We start from the raw sequence: 26,679 nt of genomic DNA on the forward strand, positions 1-26,679 counted from the left end.
CCAAGCTTGGTTGGTATTCTGGTATAGCCCAGCTGATATATCAGCTCAGAACGCCAGTTCCGAGGTTTAATCTATTATGAAATATCATTTACTCCTGCACTTAACTCTACTCAATAACACTAAAATGCATAATTTATAAAATCTGTTTTCTCAAAAAAATATTACTCAGAGCAGTCACTACAGTTAGCAAACACGAGCACGTTTACTGAGACTGGTTTACTACCTCATGCTGGAATTTTTTACACCTCTCATGGAAGATCAATAGAGGTGACTAGCACATTTCCTCTCATATTTTGCCATGGTAAGTGAAAAGACTGACTGCAACACTATCAGAATGGGTATTTTAACTAAATCCATAAAAGGAAGACCTGACTTGCCCAGAGACCATGTTATACAGGATATACTTGAGGAAGGTCAACAAAATCATCTGTGAAAGACAGGCCATGAATCGGAACCAACGTTAATGTTGGGTCAGCATTTCTCCATTGCAACTGGCTGTAGGGTCCTACTTTAAGAGCCGAGTTAATTCATGGAGCCTGTCTTTGGGCTTGACATGCCAGGACAGCAAAATGGACTCCCTTTTGTTACCTGTTCTCCCTGGGACTGCAACTTTTTTCACTCTGCTGCTCACTTGAATCACTGTTCTGCTTTCTCTGTCAGATTAAAATATCGGCTTTTGTTAAAGTCCCTACTAATATGGTAGCTCACTGCATGACTCCAGAACCACAGCCCCACAGCTATAACTGTGCAGTCTACAAATACACTTAGAAACAGGAATCCCAGAACATTTCTGGCACATCAGCACTATGCTCAAGGCCATTTTCTTTATCTTTACATTCAGCATATGAATTTTATTATTACTGTTCTTTAATTACTGCTCTGTGCACTGGAAATATAGCAATTTTCAAACGAAAGAAAGTACAAGTTTTGTATGCAGACAAAACCATGAGTCTTCCATACATTATGAAGTCTCAACTTATCTTTGATTTTGTACATTCCCTTCACTGGTTTTCATTATTATACTTTCAAAGAAGTTTCACCTGTACATTCTCCATTTCCTGGTAATAAGCAACATGGGGAATTTGATTTTATTTTTACAAATGTTGAATGGTATTACTGTGCCTCCAGTTATTTATATTCTGTTGTACTGAGCTGTCATTGGTTCTGTTTTGTACCTATATATTTTGCAGGCACGAGATGAAAAGATCAATTAAATGTTCATCACCACTGCACACTAACCTACCTTTTGCTACATTCAGCCAAACATATGGTAAATTTGCCCTAGCTCTGATGAATTTCTAGTCTTGTACAGCCTGAAAGCAACTCCACAAGCAAGCTCCCATCCCACATGGAAAGTTGGCATTGACTTTACTGGGAGCAATACCACACATCCGCATAGCTTGTGAGTACTTGCCTTTGTTCAGGATGTCTATGAAGAGAAACTATTACAATGTAAGTCTAGGTTTGAATTTAAAGCTATTATATATTCTGCAATAATTCTTCATGAAGGACATTTATTTTGCACTTCATGTACCAGCGTAATCCACTTCCAAATATACAGAACAAAGTGGTGGAAAGTACTGTGAGCACAGATTAACAGCTGCCTCACGGGAAACTGCTACTCTAGGCTTGCAGAAATGCTCCTCTTCATCTCAGGTCATTGAATTTGCTAATGTGCTAGGTGAATCCCTTTTTTTTTTTTTTTTTTTTTTACAGACCAGGCCCCATTCAGGCATTAATATACTGCAAGCATGGACAACATAAATGACTCAGCCTAGAAGTGACAGGAACCTTCAGGAATCAAGGCATAACCCAGTCTCAACTCACATGGCTAACAGGTTGATTTTCCTTATGAGAGATCTTTCTGTAACCCAGAGATAGTTCTGCTCCTTTCCCTTTCATGATTCTGTGATTCTGACTGGCTGCTGTAGCAGTCATGACACCAGTGTGGATGACTCATGAGTGGGATGTGAGCTGCTATCTTGTTTCTCCTGGCAAACAGATAAGGTGCATCACTGTACCCAAGTGTTCCTTTGTCTCAGTGTTCAGATGAAGCATGCTCTTAATCATGTCTGCTGGCATGCCATTAAAATAGGCCACATCTGATTTCAATTCGATGGAGACAGTTTTGAGGGAGTACTAGAAAAGAAGGACTGAAAATCAAGAGGTATGACTTAATCCTAATTGTGATTAGTGAATCAGGCCCTCAAAACCAAGACAAAACAAGTAAAAAAGGGTAACGGCTAGTTTAGTACAGGAACTACTAGCTAACACAAGGATCTGGGGAGAATTTTTAAAAACACCCATAAACTGACCATACACTGTGTCGTAAGACATTTCATGATCAGGTGAAGCAGTTGAAATGTCTATGAACAAAATAAATTGGGAAGAAACATTAAATAAAACAAAAGTATGAAAAGACTTAAAAGTTTAGTAAAAGTGATTCCTCCAAAATGGATTTGCTGTCAGTAAATAATGAAACTAAGAACTTCCTTACCATTCAGGGCTACGAAGGAATCTGAAAGACAAATAACAGGGGAAAAATCATTATTTATCTCTCGTTTTTTCTTTTTAATAGTTTGCTGCTAGCAACCTTTTATGCTTCAGCTGATATTTATATGTATGTGATTAGTACCCTAAGGATTCAAGCAGAACTAATATTCAGACATACCTGAAAACAATGTCTGTCTCTGAAAGAGTTCACGATCACCCCTGTGGAAGGGATACCAAGTGGAAAGGCCAGTGTCCTCCCTGCCATGACTTTCTTATTTAACACAAGGCTCTGCAAGTGATGCAGCCAGCAACACGAGTCCATGAGGTCAGAACTCACATGACCCAAGACCACACGAAGTAATAAGATCAGCTGGGTTAGCAGGGAGTGAAATCCACCCCTGTGCAGTGTTCAAGGTTCAATGCGTCATTCAAGGCTAAAGAGAGATTTAAGCAGGGTAAGGGCTTTGTTGCTCTCTGCACAGGAGCAGATCTCTCTCCATGAGTACAATGTGCTGTTTCTGAATAATTTCGTACCCTTCCTTTATATTTAACTGGTACCAGGAACACTCCACTCCTGTCTAACCCATTTGCCCAAGGAAAGCAGAACTGGCTGAAAAGGGCAAAGTTGCACCAGCTGGGAATTGACCTGATTTTGGTGCTAACCCCTTTTACAGGGAGCACAGGAGGGACTACGTGTGCACCTCCTTCAAAAAACTTAGAGATAGCCTATGCAACCCTATCTTAGGGCAGAGACAGAGGGAGGTATAGCTGAGATGGGTGGCATGCTGAGACTGAAATCCTTGTAGTCCCTCAAGCACAGTGATCACAGCAATAAATGACAATTAAACAAGGTTGCACAAGGCAGGAGAATGTTCCGGCTCTCCCCAGAGCAGCTGGCCTGCACTGTATCCCACAGCATACTCTAGCCCTCCATTATTTTCTCTGTATTCCAAACGTAATGACTCTCTCACTGTACATTACTTCCTCAGCTTCAGCAGTTTTATTGCATCTACAGGCATCAGTGCAAATTGCACGGAAAAGAATGCGATTCTTGATGTCATAAGGTTTATAAATAATATTTGGAGCTCAGAATTAAACCAACCTTGGCAAGAACATTTGGAACGAGAGCTGTCCTGAACACAGATGCTGGAATTCCTGAAGGCTCAGAAATCAGCCTGCAAGGTTTCTTTGGATGCAGTGCAAGCTGTGCACTTTTAAGCACCTCAGTGCAAAACGTAAATGTTTATAAAGACTGCGTTCAAGCTTCTAACTCATGCTGTCAGTACCTAAGATTTACCATTAAAATTTCTTAGGCAGGGTCAGTAGTGCCTGACCCTTAATACCACTAAGTTGTCCAGCCTGTGTGTAAAATCCAGTAAGATTCACAAACTAAGTAGCTCCCACTTCTTGACCCAGATCCAAAGCTGAAAATACATTTCACTGTCTCCCTGTCCTGCATGAGAATGGAGTCCAAGTTACAGTCTACGCCAAGAAACCAAGCCACTTCTGTACATCTACAAAACAACTCAGCCACCATGGCTAATAAAGACAATGAATACGCAAATCATTATGTCATTGCTGTAATCAATATCCTCTAGAACTGAGGTTTTCTCACTATGTAACTGCTTTGAAGTCTGGTGTTTGAATATATCACACCAACTGGGTTATTCTCTTTAAATACTTTTAAACAACTGGTCCTCTTCCGAACCTGCATTGTTAGCTGCTCTTGCTGTCCCTGTTGTGGCTTACATTGCTACAAAAGAACACCTGACAGGTAATTTGAAGCATTCAGAAGGATGCTGTGACACATGGTAAATAAACGGCAAAAGCTTTGCTTACTTTGGCAGTCACCCAGGCCATCTGTATTGCCATGTTCTATGTCCTGTTCACATGCCAGTCTAAATAATAGAAAGAAACAAAACAATATGAATAACAACAGTGAGCACCAGAAAGAAATTATCACATGTGTAACTGAAATAAAGCCCCACCGTGAAACTGGCCATTTCTTTGGAACTTCCACACAAAGGCTGAAAAATTGCAACATAGACATTTGAGTTATTCGTCATTGCTTAATGATTTCTTGGCTTCTGATGATGCTTTGTCTTTTTATTATTACTTTTTTTTTTTAAATCCACTGCATGCCTCGTCAAGGGAAGCAAACAGATTAGCATTTTTTAAACTGTTAACTCTATAATATATGATATTATCACAAGCAATTATGATCCCACCTTAACTCGTCCATACAGCAGACAGTGTGCACTGATACTTTGACGTGAGAAGGAAGCTAGTCCATTGGGTTGGTACTGTGCTGGGGGGAGACAACCTGCATTTCAGCAATCATTTAGGTACTATGCTGGACAAGGCTGCAAGGTGTAAGGTCCAGTCCACAAAAGGCATTCCACTGAACTCAAGGAGCTCTACTGAAAAACACTCACAGGCTTTTCTAGCTGACATGTCCAGTTTACGCCCCTAACCTCTGCCTCTGATTTTGGATAACTAGTGAACCTGCTCTTCCAACTTTGTGTACGGTCAAAGGTGAATGAGAAGAGCCCTGGAAAACCTCCAACACAAGCCCTTGTCTACATTAGCTAGGATCCTGCCCTTGAGGCATAATTACCCTTGCAGGCCTCTCATTCCCAACTCCCTTAAAATTCCTGCTTAACCTTCACTGACCCCAGGAGGGCACCTAACATCTTGGCCTCCTGTTGGCTAGTTTAGAAGTTCACCAGACATCCTCACAGCTCATCTGGATCCCTCTCCCAGTTGCTATGCAAGAGACAGAGAGCAATCTGCCTCGCTCACCTCTGGACTGCACCACTGCAAGCTGCGCTGCCTCTTGATATATCTATTGATAAACACAGGATTTGCTTTTAAGAGTAAGGTACAGAAGCCCCCTACAAAGTGCAAAAAGACTCAAGCACTTTGGGGATGCTGAGAAGACCTGATACGGACACAGGTATGTTTTAACATTAGTCTACCAAATGCCCAGTCAGGAACATTCTACACTCTCATAGTAAAGCATATACAGACAGATATAGCTATAGCATCCCCAGTGGACAAAGCAATTCGAATTGAAACAGCAAATGAAGAACAAGACACAAGCACGGGGATAGTAACTCAACCACTATACACTGAAGACCTGTAGAAGCAGGGTTAAGTGGGGCCAGCTGTGGAGCTGCTGAGGTTGTGTGATGCTCGCACTACAGTTCCACCACCACCTTGAGGAGGTATAGCTGTGCCTCAGAGTGAGCAAGCATGAGCTGTCTCAGATATGGCCAAGAAATGAGAGCTCTGAGGTGGGTCTGCTCCCTGCAAGTAGGCTTTAGCAACCACATTTAAACAAACATTCACAGACTTTCATTATTATAAAATAATTAAATTATACTGTTAAGGAAGGGGAGATCCAGCACTTCTCTGAATCTGCTTTAAGCTCTAAGCTCTTACTGTGCTCTGTGATTCCTCTTAGTAATGCACAGTAAATTAGAAGGACTGGTTTTGTTTTCAGTGGACAAATTGCTGCAGTAATTTAATTTGGATTCTATTGCCTCTTTAATCAGCTGTGATGGCTCCAGTGTGGGCTGGTCCAGACATACCAATCCAGTTCCCTCCTCTCAGTAACGTGCAGACCTTAGTACAGCTCTTTCATTTTCTTCTTCCTCCAATCAGCTGAGAGTTCACATCAAAAAAATTTGTGAGACATTTCAGAAGTGAATGCAAATAAGGTAGGAACAAACACTTCCCACACTTTTCCTTCCCTAAGAGCCCCATGTTTCAAGTAGCTCTGCCCAAGACTGCCCGGCGCCACTGCCAGAGCTTCAGGGCCTGTCCCAGCCAGAGCCCTTACTCACTTGGAGCCAAGGACCAGCTGTGTGCACACCCCGCTCTCCTTCACCCATCCGCAGTAAGGGTCTCTGGACGCTATGCAGGCCCTTGAGAAAGAAAAGCACAAGGCAGCATTCATGAGTGCTCCTGCTTTCCCCATGCCTGGTGCGCAGGCTTCTGACAGCCACCAGAAAACACATACTTTTTGCATTTGCCGTGACGCTCGCAACGTCCCAGGGGAACCTTGATGACACAGGTGGAGAAGGCGACATACAGGGTACTGCTGGGCTTGTCAAGCTGCATGCCCACAATTCGCTTGTCCTCCACGCCATCGTAGCTACACCTGATTTTGAAAAAAGGTGAGATAAGGTTATAAATGAGTTCTGCAGGGAAATCAGATGAAAACTCGAATGATTCCTCAACCTGAAAGAAAAAACCAAAACTCCCACAAAGTTTTGGGAACAAAAAAACCCTGAGAAAGGCAGAATTGAACAAGACAAGGAAAAAGAGCACACAACAGCCACTAAAAGCACTGACAGACATGTGAGTATTAAAAACGCATGGGACAGGGAAATAAGAAGTGGCAGCACACCAGACAAGCTTTCCGAGGGCCCTTCATTTTTTGTGTTTATTCTTCTCCAGCACTCAAAGTAGCTGAAATTTCTGCATGATTACGGCCCACTTCAAAACCCTCTTACGCATATTTGAGGAAGGCTGAAATGTGGGAAATTTCCCTTGGAGAGCAGCTTGCTGTTGGAGAGGAATCAGGGGTTTTTTATAGGATTAGAAAATTAATCTTCCTTTGCAGAATTTCACTTTTAATTATCCATCAACAGCTGCATAGGACAGTCTATTTTCTTCACACACTGAATAAAAAATACCTTACTGCAATGTAGAGACTGATAAGCAGACATCCCCTCCGCAAACAATTTAAAAAACCCCTGGCTTCTCTAACCACTTCCCTTTTCGTGGGACAACCTACTCTCTGGCAAAGTGGAAGTTCAAAGTCACCCATACATGAGCACATGAGAATCAGATACACACTTTTCAGGATTGTAAATGTTCATCTCCTCCAGGAAAAGGCTGTCATTTAGGAAACCACTGTTTCCTGTCCGTGCCAAGAACTTCAGGATGATTCCCTTCTCTGATCCCAAGAAAACCACGGTGTAGTTCTGATATGGCCCAGCAGCAGAGTCCACGGCAATTTTGGTCAGGCGGTATCTAAAATAACAACACAGCATTCTGCATCAATTTGGATTAGATTGCCATTTATTTTATCATTTTTTCCACCTCAGATAACTGTGTGGTAGTCTTCTAGCAACCATATAACATATTTAAGCACTTTTCTTAGCTGAATAACCCTGTAAGTCAACACAGACTACACCAGTTTGGCTCCCCAAATGGCGGGGAATTTTCGTATGTTTGTCTTCACGTCCATAACTCCAATAGCTAGCAGGACTGTTTGCAGAAAGCTGAAGGGGTGCTAAGAGTCTGAGGCCATTTAGGAATTACCCTTCCAACCAAAAACAAGTACTAGCCTGGTGACTTCTTCAGCCAGGGAAAGAAAATCAGGACAGTCAATTGTTGGTTTTTTTTTTTTAATTTCAAGCTATGTCACATTAAAAGCAGCAATAATGGTAAGAGATCTACATTCAATTTTTTAGCAAGCAGGAAAAGCTGTGCCAGTGCAACAGTGGGACACTACTCACTAGAAATAATCACACAACCACCACTAAGTGAGTTCAGTGCTGAGATCACATTGAATTTTGGGATGACAAAATTTACTGAAAATGAGTACTGGTTATTTGGTACCAGCTACCTGATACTGGCGATCAAAGGAAAGTGCTCTGCATAGCTTGCTGCTCTTGTCTTTGGTTTGGGGTACAGAACCTGACATAAAAACCTGACAGAAGATACATTACTAAAACTAAGTCAGACCCTTCCAGAGTTTAACACTGCCCAGCACAAAACTCTACCCTTGTACAGAGGAAGAGAGGAAAACATGGCAAGTTAGTCATGTTATTCTGTTCACAGCTGGAGAGTAGATAAGTAGTATAGTGACCACAGCAGAGAGTGGGAATGTATTTTGATAGGAAGGGGATGGTGTATTTTGAGGCTTGTTCATTTAGGAGTCTTTGTTCAAATTTCTTCATTATTATTTTTCTCTTGTTGCCATAGAAAGGATACAGATTACGTGATTATTTCTGCCTGTACACTTCTGTAAACATTAAAACACACCAGTACATATCCCGACAGACATCTTCATATCCTGTGAACATATCCTGGCGGACATGTTTGTATCCTGTGTACATATCCCTGGGCTGTCTGCTGATCCTTGCCCAAAGTTTTCTACAAAGCTGTCTCAAACATTGACCTATAAGCCAACAGGCGGGTCAACCTTCCCCGCACAGCATTTCCTCCAAGCTCCGGTTTCAGCACAGCGTGATTGGAAAGAATTGAGGTTTCTTCCTATCTTGAAAGCTGCTCAGGGAGTTCTGCAGCATCTGCTCAGTGCTGCCATCATTCCTAGCTGGATTCATGCCCAGCCCACTAAGGACATTTACAGAGTTTGAGAGTATTCTGAGCAAGACTACCAGCACAACTTGACAGCTATGATGAGGACAGGAGTCCACTTGGAGGTACATACCTGACCATTGTTCTCAGGAACCAGGGTCGATTGACAATGGAAGGTACAGCCTCATCCATCAATGGATGTGTTTTGATAAAGTTCAGAGTATCATCTGGGAACTCGTTAGAGGTTACATATTTTTCTAATGATGTAGAGCCAGCACAGCAACCAGGCCTAAATAAAACAAGAGAGTAAAGCCAGAACACTTATTTGATGCCTAGTGCAAATCTCCTTTTCTAATGAGGCCCTCAGTGAAAGCATTACAAGGATTGTAAATGGAGGATTGAGAAGTCTGGTGGACTTGTTCCACCCCTCAGGGGAAGCCTAAAATCCTGCTCTATCCTCCACTTAGAAGTACTTAACATGTCACCTAAAAGCACAAAGACATTTCTTCAGCAGGAGTGTGACACACACAGTTTGTAGTTCATCCACTCACATGGAATCTAATCACTGCATGTGTTCACTTGGTTTGATGCTGCCCACTGGCATAGGTGCTTTCTCCTGGACTAAAAGCAGTCCCTAACACACAGAAGAAAGTTGATTTTTTCAGCATGTGTGAAAGAATGCTGCTTTCCATCCTGTCTGGTAGAAAGTAGGCTATTGGAGAAGACGACCCAGCAAGCATCCATATAAACATTGGTTTTACCCTTCTTTCAATTTGTATGAGACGATTTAAGTATAGCAGCATGCTGAGGACTTCCCCTGAAATGGTATCTAAGCATTCTTCGACAACTTAAATACAAATTTCCTCACCCTACTCCTAAAATCTACCCTGCTCCTCAGAGGTAACTTAACCTTCTTGCCTGGAGAGGTCATCTCTACACAGGAAGCAGCAAAATACTTCGTCTGTTATTAATATTTTGTGGGTTATTTTCTCCAACAAAAGATCCATTTGATCCCATTTCCTAGAGCATTATGATTCTTCAAGCCTTTGAGGCATTGTGAGATGGGAAGATGAACAATGGACAACCCACTCATAAACATGCTGCAATGTCCAGTTTTCATCTGCTCTGATGTGGGTAGAGCTACTGACATCAATGGAGTAATGCCAACTTGAACAAAATAAAGCACTGCTCCTATCATATCTGTCACACACACACACAGAGATAAGGTTTAGATATCTGTCACACACACACAGAGATTTAGATAAATATTAAGACCTTAGGCAACTAAATGTTATGTAGGAAGGCAGCAAAGGGCTGGAGGGGACTAGCTGGGTCAGTAGGTCTGGTTCCACACAGCTGCACAAAGAACACCACACGCAGAGACTGTGTGTTCTGCCTCTTCATATCCAAAATATTTTCGTTGTCTTGTAATTGCATATAGAATTAACAATACAGGGAGAGGAAAGCCAAGGGCATCACTGGTCTCCTAGGTCCTTGCAAGGGCACCAAATCATGAAGTGACCTTCCCAGAGAGCTCTAGGGAGCAGCCTAGGCCTTCTGGCACTGTGGTGCCTAGGGTTTCTGTATATCTAATCTGGAGGCCTATTTCCTCCTTAATCCTAATCACATGATTGGATTAATCCTGTTTTAATCTCAAAACCGGTTTAAACGAGTGAACATAAAACCAACCAAACCCTGCTGTGCACCTTGGCCAAAAACCAAAGCAAGGCCCCTGAAAGGCTCTGGTATGTTTTTGAAAATGTTATGATCAATAGGAGCACTAGTGTTCCTGCACCATACCAAGATATCCAAATAAAAATTACCTTATTCCAAAGGTGTCTTGTGCCTTTCACGCATTTCAATGTGAGTTAGAACTAATGATTATTTCTATTAAGCAGATTGATGGCCAAATGTTACATGAAACAGTGTTCACCAATTCAGTTCATGTCATCTCCTGCTGGCTTAGAAGGAGCAGTATTATCCTGTTTTCATCATAACTGTGAGCCTGCAATTGGCTCATCACACAAATTCATAATGCAACTTTCTCTTCTTCCTTCCCACTGAAAGAGAAGCTTTCTCTTTCTCCTTTCTCCCTTCCCTGCTAATACTCTCTGGGTAAGTTCCAGACAAATGACCTTGGAGCCTGTGTGCAGCCTTGTACTACCAAGGCAGCCCATCATGTCAACGAGCTGTTGAAACACTGCAAAGAGAAGAAAATCCAGCAACAGTGCTAGCAGGTGCCTTACTAATTTTCAGACCAAAAACAGACACAGAATTTACCAGATTTTCCAGTCACCTCCAGGCTCTTCTTTTGAGTGACAACTTCAGAATAAAGACAGCACAGGAACACTATACTCGGCAACTCTAAAACACGATGGGCCAAATTTGGATCTAGGCAGAAGCTCAGTTGCCACCACAGCACTTCCGATGTCTTTTTCTTTTTAAGTTATATAAGATATCACAAGCAATGTAAAACATACATTGAAGTGGTAAAGCTTGACTGAGACAAATGATTTTGCTTAATCTACATTCATATCATATCCTCAGAGCAAAATGCCACTGGTGTAAAGGAGGTAAGAAGTGGCTGTCAACAGCAACAGGAAATAAAAAGAAATTGTAATAGAGAAGGCCAGATGCAAACAGGAGGGAAGTAGAAGTGGGGGAAACAACTCATAGGAAGAATGAGGTAAACTAAACCTCCATTTTGATGGAATACTGTTTTTTTCTTTCCATGATGTTTCCCTTGTGGCACATAAATTGCGTGTGAACCATGGAACAGCAAACTGCAGAACTGGTGCAGGCTTTGTAATAAGATATATCCATTACTGAACCAATCTGCAACAGGTGTGTAACTCACATCACCCTTAAGTGATAGATTATTCTGACCAAGTGGATCTGATGCTGGCCTGAATTATGTTACAGAAATCTTGTTTAAGAGGAAAAATTCTCACTTGCATACCTTAGATCCAAATGCAACTCAACTTCTGTTACTGTTACAAAATGTATCTTCAGTTGTGTCTGCACCTTACATGGCTGTTCAAATTATCAAAAACCTCTGTTATGCATGCAGGAACGATATCACTACACATGAAACATACCTGGGCTTGGGCACTCGTTCATCAGGAACTGGTGTCCATGTGGAGTCTGGAGACTTCTGTTCTTTGAATCTCCCAGTAAATACATTGGCGATGTCAAGCATGTCATAGGCACAGACCGCAGAGCCAGGGATGCTGCAAAGTGACATTTCCCAGAAATTGTTACTCATTCTGCAGTTATGCATAAAATCTTGAGTGAAAAACATGCTGTATAGAAGTCTTCCTGTCACAGGCTACTCAATCCTGAACTCTGTAACCTCTGAGTATTGACAAGAAAAGCCAGCCCCACGGAAAAGCCTGAAATATACCAATCAACAGACAGCTCCTGCCAGCACAACTTGTTTCAAAGCCTCTATAGAAAGAAATAATTGCAATAATCTTGCAGAAGGGGAAGAATCTGGGAAAGTCTGGGTACCACTGGCAATGAGGAGTAATAGCCAGTCTCATTCAGAGCTCATTATTTGGAAATTTAAGTTCTTGTAAGTCACAACATCTCTCGGTAGTAATTCTCACAGTCCCTGTCATGCCTCAAAAATACACTGCAGACAGTTCAGAAGTTGGTGCTGATCAAACCGGGAGCATGCTGTAATGTGCCACTGACCTGGCATTTACATGTTATTACTCCATCCTCCCACAGCCTGATCTCCACCAAGTTTTCCCAATGGAAAAGAGTTAACTATACTCAGGAATTTGCTTAACTCAATGAGGTGTAACGAGCTTATAGAAGCAAATTCAATTTTAGTTTTAGATCATAAAGTTGTAAATTTCAGCTTTTTGATTATTTACATGCAACTGCACGATAGCATTGTCTAAATGTAATTATGTCCTTGCCTACATACTTTCTGAAAGGCTTAGGGGCTTCCCATGGTCAGTCACTTGGAAGCATGAATTATTCATTTATCCACCTTTCATTTTTTTCACAGATGAACTACTGTATTTGTGTCTGACTTTCATTGCTTGATTTTATCAGGTAAATAGCATGAACTCAGCTAAGGCTTTCAATTCTGCTTTTAGCTAGTAGGTTATTATAAACTAAAAAAAAAAAAAGTAGGAATTATAATACTGTTACAAAAAATAAAACTAAACTCATAAAGCTACACAAACGGATAGAAAAATAACTGACTATTAAGAGGTTTCAAAATGCTTATTACTGAAGTAAACAACTAGCAGGGAGACAGTCTTACTTTGATCTCCAGAGACTATGTTTTTATATGGAAGGGAAACTTCAAAGCTCTATGTTAACGTGATACTACACAGCAAGCATTTTAAATGGAAGCAGCTACATGTATGTCAATGTAAGAGTTGGTCAAGGGTATATTTGGCCACACACAGGACCTCACCCTAAAAGACACCTCAAGACCCACTCCAGATAGAAGATTTTGCACTTTGCTGAATTAAGCCCTAAAGAAAAAACAACCTTGAGGCATGTTATACCAAACTAAAAGCACTGAGAACTGTGCTCAACACATAACTACACAGTGATGGAGGACCGCTGCAGTGAGAAAACTGCAACAGCTTTTACTCTTGAGGATGGCAATTTGCAGGTCCACAGTGTGATAAACCCATAAAGACAGAGTACTGTGGGTCATAGCTGAGCCACCTCCTAACCATTGGACTACGACTCATCACCAGCTCCTACCCTGGGTGACCGCAGGTTAGACTGGTGAATCTTTTCCAGCTCACTCCAGGGGGAAGCTTTGATCCAGAGATCAAAGATACTTGTTGAAGCTTTTCCTCAGTGGAGGAGGAATGAGAAAGATACATCCATGTCAGAGCTAGGTCTGTTAATAAGGTGTCTCCAAGCCTACAAGCCTTCCTGTCAGCTTTAACGTCTGGCAAATACTGGGGTCTATAAAATAGTACCTTAATTTCAACACCAAGTACATAGATCTTAAAATGCAGGGTTTAAGGACAAGTATTATTCATGACACATCACATGAAATACTTGCAGAGCAGGAGAACTATGTCAATTTTGAGATAATGTCAAGATACAACCTATTTTCTGATGCCGAATCTCTGTTTGTTCACTTGTTTTTATTAAGCTGCTTTGCATAAAAAAAGATCATCTTAATTTAAGCCTATATTCCCTATTGGTGATATAAGTATTTCATTGCAGTTCCTATCATTTTGATGTAAAAAAGCAGTGATCATAGATTACAGGCTTGGGCTTACTCTCATTTGAAGTCAGTTCTATGCATGACCTCACTGAGGTCAGGCTTTGACAAGAGGTGGCGAGTGTACAGCAAAACCAGATGAATTTCAGCAATACAGTTCCCCTTTCAGCTCAAACATTACTCTGAAACATCAATATACTTTTTAATCAGAATGATACTATTTTTTTAGCTTCTATGGGAGACCTCAATAAGTAGATACAGTTACTCTTCTAATAACTTCTGGAGAAACTGTTATAACATATGATGGTAACAAATTCTTTGCAGATAAACCAATGCTTTTGGAAAACCACGTGAACAATGAAATACAGGTGTTCTAGGGACCCTCCTCCCCAGCCAGCAGGACAATTTAGGGGCTTGGCTCTCCCCGTTGAAAATGCAAAAGTCAGCAGGGATGCATGAAATAAGGGAAGGAGTACTAATGTGGTTCTTGGGAGTTTAAATGTAAACAGGAAAGACCTAGTCCTTTCCCTGTGAGAAAAAAAAATAAATCATATTTTCTTTTTGGAATAACACTTTGCAAGTTACACACTGCAAAACTTCTTGGTGGCTGGTCTCAATTATTCCCATGGAAAGAAAAAGTATGTTCAAGGAACATGTCCAGATAGTAAATAGCTGAACGCTACTCTAAGTTGTCAGATATAAAATGCAGTAAGCAGTAGCAGCATATCTTAAAATGAAACACAAACTATTGGTAAGCACACAGTACATAATAATTACATTGTATGAGCAATCACTTCTTGTACCTTCATAAAGTAGAAAGAAACTGCAGTGAAAAGCAAAACATAAAGGAAACAGAAGCTAAAAGGTTATTGCGCCTATTACCTATTATATGGAGTGGAGAAGGTTGCTAAAACAACATCCCGGCCATTGAAATGGATAACATCTGTAACTGCCTGCAGTATGTTAAAGTAGAAGTGTGAATCGCCAGGAACTGAGCAGTTCAAACGAGCCTTGAGAAAGGAAGTCCACTGTTTTTCCAGTACTCTCTGAGATCCTCCCATGTCATTTTTGCAAACCTGAGCCACCCTTGGGAAAACTACCTGGAAGGAGTAGAGCAAAAATAATGAAGAAAATGAAATATTTGTTTGAACTAAAAGACTTTGTTGGAATTCTGCTTTTAAAACACTTGGAATAGCATAGCAAGGTGCTTAATTTAATCCCATGTTTCCATAATCTGTGACAAATAAGAAACAGAGAAAAATTCAGTGTGCCGCAAAAGATAAGGCTGGGGCATTTACTATACAGACATAAATCCTTCAGGAGAGCTGTTCTCAACCCATATAAAACTCATTTCCATACAGACTGCTTAGCTTTCTGTTTCCCCAAACAAAAGCACATTTTATATTCACAATCCCTGCAACCCACGCTGCCTGCTCCAACTCTTGTGTTTTCAGCACTTAAAAACTATGCAAATCTTGCTGGACTTTTAATCCTGCCCTCCACCTTTGTGACCTTGGTCAGCTTTTCTGACTGCTTAGTCAGAAAGCTACTGTGAAATTAGCAAAAATGCAGAAAGTGTTTAATTATTCTTCGGAGAATGGCAGAGCACAAAATTCCTGCCGCTGTTTACTCAGCACTCCAATTCAGATTTCTTAAAGAAAAATATCTCCCTGCTTTGGAATACATTTTTAACAATTGCCTATTATGCTGAAATAACTGCATTTGCCTTGTGCTTTTTATGATTTGAGAAAAAGAGTTTCCAGCATACACTGTCACTGTAAGAAACCACCCTGTTTCCATTCAAGACAGTGCAATGTTTTACTCCATCCAACCTTTTGGCTCGAGCGATAGGAATCTTCTCAAAATGCTGACCTTGTCATCATGATTTATGATTCTCATTTCAAGGTCACTCCTAACAGCATTGGTCCAAGAATAGCATATGTTTTCCTCCTCCTAACAAAGTCATTCAAGGCAATGTTTTTGCCCTTACCTTTCCCATGCTGTTGTATTCTACTGCTATTTCCCGGAAGAAGAAGTAAATGTAATTGCCATAGTCCACTGCCTGGACAAAGTAGGGTTCTAGAAAAAAAGCCAAGACATCCTATTTAGACACCACGTACAGCCAAATACATTCACACTAAACATTCAAAGGTGAAACGCCTGCATTAGCCAAAGCTGCTCAGTTTTCAGAAGTAGCAACACCACCGCAGAACAATCACTATCTGGGGACAGGACAGTTGGGGACAAGTCTGTGTAACATCACTGCAAGGTGGTTAAGCATTTGCCACTAACAGGTCTGCCTTGTGTGGAGTAGGAGGAAAGGTAAAGATGCAATATATAATGGTATGGCAATATATAATGGTATGCCTGAGAGGTCCAACCAGTGCTCTTTATGGCATGCAAGCTGTGTATGGAGGGAATAAAAACATGTAACTGTTTCTGCCCACATGTGTTTGTAGCAGCAAGCAAAGTGGGACAGCTAAAGTCGACACCTGGCAAAACATTTCTGCATGCAGAAAAAGACTTCAAACTATGGCTTTGCTCACTGTTAAAATCTCTCCAAACACTAACTATTCATAACGCCTACATGAAACTAAACAGCACCGTTCTTAACAATGAGGGCATTTAGAGCACAGAAATTGCCTAATTCAATGGCAGCAGTAGTCCCTAAGAACCATAAAAGAAAGGCTTTGTGCAATATTCCCATAATTTTATTTTCACTGATGAATCTTAATGTTACAGGACAAACTCTCTATACTTCATGAAGCCTTGACTGTCACCGAACACAGTCCTGGGACATGAATATTTTCAAACACAGTCCAAGCCCACTGAGCCTGCAAGTTCCAACCTTTACTCTGATTTCAGCTTGGAAAGCTTGCTGGAATATATATTCTGATCTACCACACTCACTGTTTCTGTCAGGTCCAGTAACTTGGAGTCAGGAAAACAGGGAAAGAGATAAATGGATCAGAGTACATAAGAGATGTAATTTAGTTCCTTCTTTCTGCCAGAAAGCATTGGTGAAATGAAATGACAGAGAGGTCTGTCAGGAATCCAAGACTCTCATCAGAGATGCTGCTTTTTTCACTTTGTTTGTTTATCTACCTTTCAACCACTTTGAGTCATGTTTAACTGTCCGCAGAGTTGGGCTGTCTCCAAGGCTCCGGTATATGACTGCATCTATTGCAAGGAAGTCGGTCACTGTGGCAGAATAAAGCTTTCCCTCTAGGGAGGAAGGAAAGAAGAAACAAGAGGGGAGGAGCATTAGAAATAATATAATTGCTTTCTCTCATTAGTCAAGTGAGATGGGGCAAATAAAATCATCACAATCACTTTAGGAACACCAAAGGGAAAAAATCCGACTAGGTAAATGGGACTGAGCACTGAACAAGTCAACAGTTTTCAAAACAGTAATTTGAGAGGGATGCTGTGGGAGAGGAAATCTTATGGAGTAATTCTTCTCTAGTTTAGGTAAGTCATACTGAACTACCCTATCCAGCTTCCCTGCACATGCTTCTGGTTCAACGCTTATAAATTCTGCCTACATATGTGAGCAAAATAAATATGGGGAAGCTGCAAAGAACAGCTAGTTTTAACTGGGAAGGCAAACCAGATAGGTTTTAGGGACTGTCAGCTAATTGACACTTATGCAAATTTCTCCCTTTGAGAGCACTTCTCCTCTGCCAAAGATCACTAGCAAAAAATTAAATGGCAGGCAGGGAGCCCAGGCGAAACAGGGATGCAAAGAGATGGAGGAGGATTGACTATCTATGTTTCTTTTCTACCATGTGTTTTAGGCATTTCCCACGTGAATTATGCATTCTTCTCTCTTAAAGAACCAGAGGACAAGCAATAAGAAAGGGTCTACAAATAGCACCTCAAGGACAACCAGAAGATGCAAAACTATCAAGAGGTAAAAGCACGAGCTCCAACAACATTTTAAAATTATATTTGTTGTCTAATCTGTTTGTGGGTCATGGTAACTGTACAGGGCTGTTTTCACATGTAAGACAGATCTTGGAATATGATGTCTGGTAGGAGCACACACATCATGGCAGGAGGACAGCAACTTGTGCCTCTGTTGTGTCTACCTAAAAATCAGAATGGCCTACATCTTCTTTGACAGATGTTACATTGTGTGCTGGGCCTTGAAGGCACCAGAACTGAGGACATATCCAGGACAAAGCAGAGAGGCTTTTACTGGTCAAGCTCTCCACATTGCATTTTCAGATAATGTTTAATTTCAGCTCAAGGTCTAAAAATCAGACTGTTTTTTATTAGCAGGACTGTAGTCTTTGTTCTGAGCCCCACAATTCCCATCATTATTTGGCTGTTTAAAAATGGGCTTTTTTTCTTTGCAAAACCAGAAATAAATAATTACACAAAAAGCAGATACTAAAACCAACTTTAAAATAGAATAAAAATCCAAACCATTTTGATATGTATGTCTGAACTCATGTTAATACAATCACATGCTTATTTTCTTTCCTGCCAAGTTCCTGAAGACCATTGACTAACTACAGTTCGCACATATCAGCTGTAATAGCTACAGGCTGCAAAAGCCATATTCATGTAAGTGCACCCAACAGACTCAGATGAGCTGGATTAGTGCCCTAAACTGCTCTGAAACTACTTTTCACTGCACTCTGAAAAGTTATCATGGGTATCAATATGCATGGCATATTCAAACAGTGATTTTCTGAAGCTAGCAGATTTACAAGGTATATTCTACAAGAATGTATTTGAACAGTATCAAATTTATTCTGAATTATCATGAAAGAGTATGATCATTTCTATAAACATTCTTTTTATTTTTAAATGATGCGAGGACTTCTTCAGTGACAAAGTGGGCGTCATCTTACCAAACTGCAGCTGCATGCAAGGTAAATGTTCACGCTAAGTTTGTCATAAATGCTTTCTTGGCCAGTACAGTGAGAAAGGCCCTTCTGAAAGGTCATTCACACTGCCCTAAGGACAAGGAATCTGAGACATATGGGATAAATTTTTCTCTGAAGGTGTCTCTCTTTCCATAGTTTATGAATTACCTGCTACAATCACAGAATTTCTACTTTATGCTCTTTTAACTGTAATGAAGAAAGAATACTACCACCATAACTTTTGAAACAAAAGGACCCATTTATTTACAATATAAAGAGTTTTTAAAAAAATTGCAACCTGCTATAAATTCTCTCTTTTATGTGGCAGATGATGCCACCTCAAACACAGTAGTGCTTAACACAGCCCTTTGTCCAAAGACCCAGTTGAGAGTGGCTGAAATTCAGGCACACTCTTTAATCTTCAGAGGAATAGCTAAAGTATTTCCATGTGAGCACCCAGGCTTTGCTTTCTAGCATCACACCTGCTGAAGAGGACTGACATTATCATGGGTGACTTCTGTATTATCTTTCCTGCCTCTTTTATAGCCAAATCTAAGAAAAAATAAGCAGGGTTCACACTAAGAGAGTTCAATAAAGAAACAATTTAATCAGGAATTCATGAAGAGAGCTACAAAAACGCCATACAATCAACAGCCCACATTAACCCCATCAGTAAACACTTTTTTTTAACTACTGTAGTAGAAATCAGAGTTAACTGTAATCTGTGCATGTAGCATAAATCATTATTAACCAACACACTTCTCACCTTTGTCTACAACAGCTGGTAAGACCACATTGAGATGTTTTCTACTCTAAAATAAAATCACCTTCCCTTTCCTTTTCGATCTAGAAAAGGGCATATCACAGCATGCTCCCTAACTTCCTCTTATTATGCGGGTTAACTTAAGCTTAGAGCAGATAAAGAGCATATCCTGTCTACTCCTCATTACAGTTCACACAAGCCTTGACTTTCCTTGACTTTCGCAGAAGCTGGATGCAGCCAGAAACGGAGCCTCACCCTGGTCTGGCAGCATATTATTACAAATCCAGGAAATACTGAAATATTGAACCAGGAAATGGAGGCTTCAGGCAATGTTTATCATATGAAGTTAATCCCAGAGAAGGGAAGGCTTCCATGCTAGTGGTTTCCTTATGCTCCCTATTTTTAGTCATTATTCACTCCCTCTGCCACCTTCTAGACTTTGGCATTCTGGACTCAAGAGATACAGTGCTATGGCTACCCTAGGCTGCAGGACAGAAAGCAAAAAGTTTATCTCTTTCACTTTACCTGCGAACAATGCAACGTTGGCATGCTTTGCATCATAGGGGCACCTGGCCATTCCACTGAATTCATCTCCCAGGAACTCCAGAGTATCCATCTGAAAAACGAAATGGAGCTCCTCAGACAGAGAAACAAAACTGCTTACCCAGGATGAGGCTTGTAACAGTGTTTCTTTTTTTCCCGGAAGGGAGGAAGGTCCTTTCTCTGACTGTGTTCCTGACTATGAGATAAAAACCTGACAAAAATATCACTGTTAAATAAAATCAGTCTGAAGAAAGTGTGTCCAACAAGTCAGGCATTATTTAGGAGCTAATCACTCTTACTCTGACACATTTTACAAAAGTCTTCAGTCTATATTTTATCTGTACACAAGCTTCCTGTTGAACTGTAGCAAGCTATGTGGTCTGTGGCTCTGGCAAGGATTCAAAATTTATCCTCAACAGTGATCCAACAGAAGTGCTCTTATACACAGAAAAGCCTGCAAGCCACAGTGGTCAGAAAAAACAACACTGGAACAACTATATGTGTGTGCATTTTTCTCCAAAAAGTCCGGAGATCCTTCTGGTCTAGTCTCAACAGTGGTGCTCTCTTCCTTGATTTGCATACTCAGAAGGATGCTCTCCAAGTCTTCCTGTATCAGTTGAGTTTGTGTCACAGAGAAATCCTCTTACCATCAGGCAAGAATTAATCTGTGCAGGAATTGTAAAATCTGAGGCTTAAATGTAACTCCTGGGAAAGAAATTCACCCCGGGCACTGATAATGATACAAATATACAGGTCAACTTCACGCTAAGTTCAAGAGGGTTTAGTGAGCTATGGGGGAAAGGTACAGCTCTTACCCCTTTAAGATTCTTATATTACTGTATTTTGGGAATAAGAGTCTTTCTAGCATATTCAAGTAACTTGAGCAGCTCATACTATGTAAATCACATACAGTACAGACTCACAGAGCACGAAAAATAACCCATCTGGCACCACCAACTACTCCAATCAACTTTTAGCTTGTATGTTACAGCACTGAGGTCCTCCAGTGGACGATTTGTCATCATTTGTTTTCTGTCATGTATCTTTCCTGTCAAAATCCACTCTGAAGGGAATTAGTTGTGTTGACTCAAGGGCTGAAAAGCATTTCATGTGATAGTGAGAGGAAATGAGTTACAGTCCTGAGCAACTTTCCCTGAACCGAGCCCCAGACCCCAGGCTTGTCCACACTTCCATCGGTGGGGTGGAGGGACAGCCCTATTTTCTGTTTGGCACATCTTTAGTACTCTCCCTACATAATGCAGAAATACATGGAGGAAAAGCCAGGACAGGTGTTGGAGAGACCTTCTCTTGACTCCCAGAGGTATCACTATCCAGCCCCTGCAACTCAGCAACAGGCGAGGCAGTCTGCAGAGGCCATGCATCACAGGGAATGAAACACCTGCAATAAGGTAAGGAGGGCTATTTGCATCCCTCATGTCAGGATGCCAAGGAAATCTGTATTCGTACTAAAAGACACCTTTCTAGCACGGGGATTGGTTGAGATTTTTTAGCTGCATTAATGGCATTCAGAGCTAAAAAATGACAAACTGTGCTGGAAGACTAAACACAGCACTAAGACTGAGAAGCTTCATTGCATGCTAGGAGCAGGATCCAAGGAAAGGAAGAAAAGAAATGGCTGTTACAGAGCAGCTAGCTGTACCTCACAGCTACCATGATGTGGGCTTGTATTTTTATGCCCATTTGATTCTTCCTCCACAGACTGAAAGAAAAGACTACTCTGAATTTCCTCCTGTGTTTCCCAGACCATATAGCCACCACAGTGGCTGAACAAGGTAAAGCAGCATTGCAGAAAAAGCAAGGAAAAGCAGCAGTCACAGCGAATTCCACTGAGAAGTGTTTTCCTGGATGTTAATGTCTTTACTCTGTTTTTTTTTTTTTTGCAGTAACTCTGAACCCAGTAAAATTAATGAGAATTGTGACATGACTTTATCAGAAGCGGCATTAGCAAAGCTGAATATTCTTTTTCCTGAAGAAGGATGAGAATTGACCTGTGGGACACAGCAGGCCCTGGAAAAGCAGAATCTGGATATCAAGGGCCTAAGTAAATTAATTTCAAAACTACTCCAGAGACATCCACTGTTGGGTGTTATATCAGATTATACTGGTGCAAGCCTGAGAAAATGGGAAATACCTGAATAAACGAGCCTCATTAAAATGCAGGTAATGGGGACACATTATGTCAAAAGAAGAAACTGGGGTCAAGGAATGAATGTCAAGCATCTATGCACCAGCACAGTTTTCTACACTCCTCTAGATAACATTTTGGCTTTGCAGATCCCCAGTAGTGAGGAATACATCACCCTTCTGCTGTGCCTTTCCCTGTGGAAATCTGCTGTCAGTCACTTTTACAGCACACAATGCCACAGGATCTTCACAGCTTCCATATACACTGGGTCCCCAACACTAATCTTGGGTTTTGCTGTGCTAAGCCCTCAAGCATCTTGATAAGTGGCTTTGCAATTGAGAACAGTGAAATAGAGACATTTAAAACATGCCAGCCCAGAGGTAACCCTCAGCATCACTCCATGACTTGATGTGGTTGTCAGTGACGAGCTGAGGAACTTTCTGAGGAGTGACCGCATCCCCAAGCAGGGATGTGAAGGACTCTACACTTATGGAGGACAATGCAAAATGCAGAGTGCAAATTCTTGATGTGCAGGAGTTGCAAAGGAGTAGGTGATCAATCCGAGCAACCCTCAGAAATTCAATCAACATTGAGCTCTATAGCACTGCAACAAGTCAGGATAAATGCTACGGAGTTGAACGATGGCACTGTTGAATGACAACCTCATGCTGTTGCCAGAACAGTTACAATAAATCCAACCAAAAGACAAGGCATAAATGAAATCCCACAAACAGCTCACGTACCTTGTAGTTCCTGCAAGAAGGGTTGAACGCATTTGTTCCACAGATAAACAGTGTATCCTCATTTCTTTTTAGGAGAACTTTAATAAAATTATGACATTCATCCTGAAGAAAAATAATAAAAAGTATTTCAACCACTACATTTTGGGTGTCTGGTTTTATTTTTATGCCATGATATTTCATTGTCAGGTCTAAAATGAAATTGGCTGGTAGCCACTGTGATCTTCTGGGCTTTATTTCAACTACGTTTAACTGACAATGAGAGAAATGCAATTGATTTATATTCTAGTGGTTTAAAAATGGTTACAAAGAGCTAAAGATACGATATTCATACTACAGCTCAGATTTTGCTATTGTTCATACATAGGTGAATTTTGTTTGAAAGCTGTTGATTTCCTCAAGCGTGAAAAATCTGATCTTCTCATCCATGTTGCTGTAAAACAGTAGCATCGCCAATGCAATGTACTGGCATAAAACCATAAAGAAGGGCAAGCAGGTGTAAAGAATCAAAGAGTTTGCATCTAATTCTCATACCACTTGTGCTAGTCACAGGTTACAGTAGGTAAAACTGGTGTGAGAAACGGTCCTTCTACAACTGTACACATTCATGCCTTCTGATGCTTTACACAAACTTCTCAGTAAATTCCTGCATGAGGATGGACAGCAGCACTTAGCTTTTGAGTCAAGGGTAACCAAATCAGTACACTAAGCATTATGTGCAAAATCCTCATTGCTCTAAGTATTTCAGGATATTGCTGTGGCTCCTGTCATAATGTTTTATCACATTAAAAGTAAACTATTTTTGCAAATTAAAGCCTTCAGTAAGTTGATGGAAAAAGCAATTACTGGCAAGAAGTGAATGGCATGATCCATTCCACATCACAGACAGCAGCCTGAGATAATAGTGAAGGAACTAAACTAAGTGGCAGATGCAGAAGGAAAATTGCCTACCTTATGTTTTCCCTTCATTCTGCATGTGTCTACATCAGCTTGCCTAGATTTCCACGTCAATTTCTGCAAGGATCAAGAAAGAAATCAATTAAGAGTCCAGAGGTTGTTGCATTTGGTTTCAGAAGTAGAAGTCCCTTAGGGGAGACTACCTGTTGAACATATATTTACTGAAAGCTTTCTGCACCCTTTCTCTGTGATTAATTCACCACACCCATGAAAGGTCAGTGATGTCAAGCATTCACTTAATTTTGTGTTGTCACCTATTCATTAGAATAGAAACTTACCCCATTTTTTAAAATCAACCGAATTTAGCAGCAACAAATATGTGCACTTTTCTTAAAAGTACTAGATGCTCTCTTATTTTAATTTGATATTGTTTGTAAATCAGAATAAACATTTATGGACTATAAACCCTAAGTGGATTCTAAATCAAATATGTATTCTGGAAGGTCACATTTTAGATTGGCAAAGAAATCAAATTCAGGTAATTCTTATCACTTCAATTCATCTAATAGGCTCAGAGAGCCCTCCACCTATCAAGACACTGCTGACTTTATCTGCCAACACTTTTCCTTCAGAACACTTACAGGTAAATTCCACCCTGGATGTTTTTGCAGTGAGTTTCAGGTGTGGTCAAATGTGGTAGGCTGAATAATTATTAAAAACATTTTTTAAAAAACATTTGGCCTCAGATAGTAACACCTTAGACCCTATTGCCACAATAGTCCTGACAAACGTTTCCCATCAGTAAACTGAGGCACTGTGCATTCATGAAGGCCTCCAAGCTGAAAGAGTAACCATGAGTGTTTATTTCCATTACGAGCCTGTGCCCTCACTTTTTGATGAGTAACTGGGCATAAGCTCATCTTCAGCATCACTCATAGTTACAATCACTCTCCTCTCCTACAGTGGAATTCATCCAATGCCCAAATCTGTATGATCTTCTGCTGGATCAAGGCCATGTTTGGCACATATTACACAATATGAATGCAATGCAAAGGAGCTGAAGGGAGATTATTTCTAGTACGTTTATGTTAATATACAATATGGTACTGTAACAAAGTTCTCTTTACTTTGCATGTAACTTCCCAGGGACATAATGTGAACACATCTACAAAGTGACATCATAATAAGATATTATTTAGTGAGCGCTTGCATGAGTCAATAAAATTTGTGTGCATGAAAATATGTAAATAGCACTTGCTTTTTATGATGAAAGTTTCCGTATACTTAATTGGGATAGTATAGCTGTTACAGAAAACTGCTGAATATAAATTAATAGATGTTTGACAGATGTTCCATCAGGGACCTCACTGTATTTCAGTACAAATTTCTTATCAGCCCAGCTAAATCACTTATCAGAAATTCACAGAGGACATGATTGCTATTCTAGCTCTCCCCAAATATGATTAGCAATGCCATCTTACTTGCTTATTACAGTTTTTAGAGCAGCGCTGGCAAGTTGTTTGAAACAATGTCATCTTCCTATTTATTTGAAGTTTGTTCTAGTGTCCTTGGTTTCTGGATGATGATAAAAGCTACTTACTTTGCTAAAATAAATTTCTTCTGTATGTGATGTGTCCATATCAACAGTATAAATATGGTCTCTGTAAACAAAGGCAAATGAATGCAAAGTCAAATGGAGTAGTCAGACAGTTCATTTTCTGTGAAGAGAGCTATCTATAACCCATAATCCATTCAAAAAAAGATCACAGGTCTTACCAGGGAACATTACTCGCAGCATCACCTGCTTCTCCCAGAAAAGCATTTTCATATATATAAACTGTTTTCCTTCCCATTAAGAAAAAAAGAAAAATGCTACAAAACTTCAAAGGAAGATTTTTTCCCAAAAGCAATTATCTGAACAAATGAGATTTTGGAAAGGAGATGATCCTTACATAATTTCTGCTCTATAGGTCCTACAGCAGATGACACGATCTAGCATGCAGATGTTTTTGTGTATCCTGAAATCAGCTACAATAGCTCTTAGGCAGACTTTGCCAGTATTCCTGGGCTAGCAGTCACTGTGCCACATTTAGCCATTCAGGGTTAAAAAGAGGTTAATGCTTCTTTCTTTTTTTTTTTTTTTTTAATTATGTGTCTAACCTCAGCTGAGATAATTTGATGGACAATATGGCAGGCAAAAGGCTGACGGCCACAGAACTATTCCCAGAAATAATTCTTCTCTTCACATACTGGTGGCCAAACTAAACTGTGAAATACTCTTCTGAAAAATGTTCATATTTCTTGCTTGCATTTACTTTCCTGTTTTCCTCAGAACCTGCCCCTGTCTACAATCAGCTGCCAAGCTCTCCTTGGAAAGAGGAAATACTCAGCTACTCAGGTAAAGAGATACTTTTAAACATTCTTCTCTGGGTGAGCTGAGAACAAGAACATCTCTGTATGGAACCTAAAATTTGAAAAAAAACCACCAACCCACAATGCTATAGTAACCACCACATCAAATCGGGACTGAGCATCTCATTTTTCCTTGAAGTAACACTGGCTTTTTTCAAAATGCAGGAAGCAGCTGGAGCATGATCCACAGCATTGGAGAGGTCCGCTGAAAGTAGGATACAGACTGTTTCCATTTTAGAAATCCTTGCTCTCAAGGTTAGCTT

At 40.5% G+C, this 26,679-nt stretch overlaps 1 protein-coding gene across 5 annotated transcripts in view; it reads right to left on the minus strand.

Annotated features, from left to right (window-relative positions):
* The window catches only part of SEMA6A (semaphorin 6A), a 65,641-nt gene that overhangs the window by 29,284 nt on the left and 9,678 nt on the right, over positions 1-26,679 (minus strand). For 3 of the 5 annotated variants that reach the window (XM_086480549.1, XM_086480546.1, XM_086480545.1), the window contains exons 3-17: positions 25,605-25,665; positions 24,059-24,121; positions 23,111-23,212; positions 20,204-20,294; positions 17,144-17,263; positions 16,029-16,117; positions 14,921-15,138; positions 11,928-12,059; positions 8,963-9,118; positions 7,360-7,536; positions 6,518-6,658; positions 6,342-6,422; positions 4,333-4,391; positions 2,498-2,518; positions 2,316-2,366 (exon numbers count right to left, since the gene is read on the minus strand). In XM_086480549.1, the coding sequence (XP_086336675.1) occupies positions 2,316-2,366; positions 2,498-2,518; positions 4,333-4,391; positions 6,342-6,422; positions 6,518-6,658; positions 7,360-7,536; positions 8,963-9,118; positions 11,928-12,059; positions 14,921-15,138; positions 16,029-16,117; positions 17,144-17,263; positions 20,204-20,294; positions 23,111-23,212; positions 24,059-24,121; positions 25,605-25,665 (1,562 nt within the window). The remainder of the gene's footprint in view (positions 1-2,315; positions 2,367-2,497; positions 2,519-4,332; positions 4,392-6,341; positions 6,423-6,517; positions 6,659-7,359; positions 7,537-8,962; positions 9,119-11,927; positions 12,060-14,920; positions 15,139-16,028; positions 16,118-17,143; positions 17,264-20,203; positions 20,295-23,110; positions 23,213-24,058; positions 24,122-25,604; positions 25,666-26,679) is intronic. The other 2 variants (XM_086480550.1, XM_086480548.1) reach the window with 1 other exon arrangement.

Source organism: Leptosomus discolor, chromosome Z (assembly GCF_034619465.1).
Source record: "Leptosomus discolor isolate bLepDis1 chromosome Z, bLepDis1.hap2, whole genome shotgun sequence".
NCBI classification, from domain to species: domain Eukaryota; kingdom Metazoa; phylum Chordata; class Aves; order Leptosomiformes; family Leptosomidae; genus Leptosomus; species Leptosomus discolor.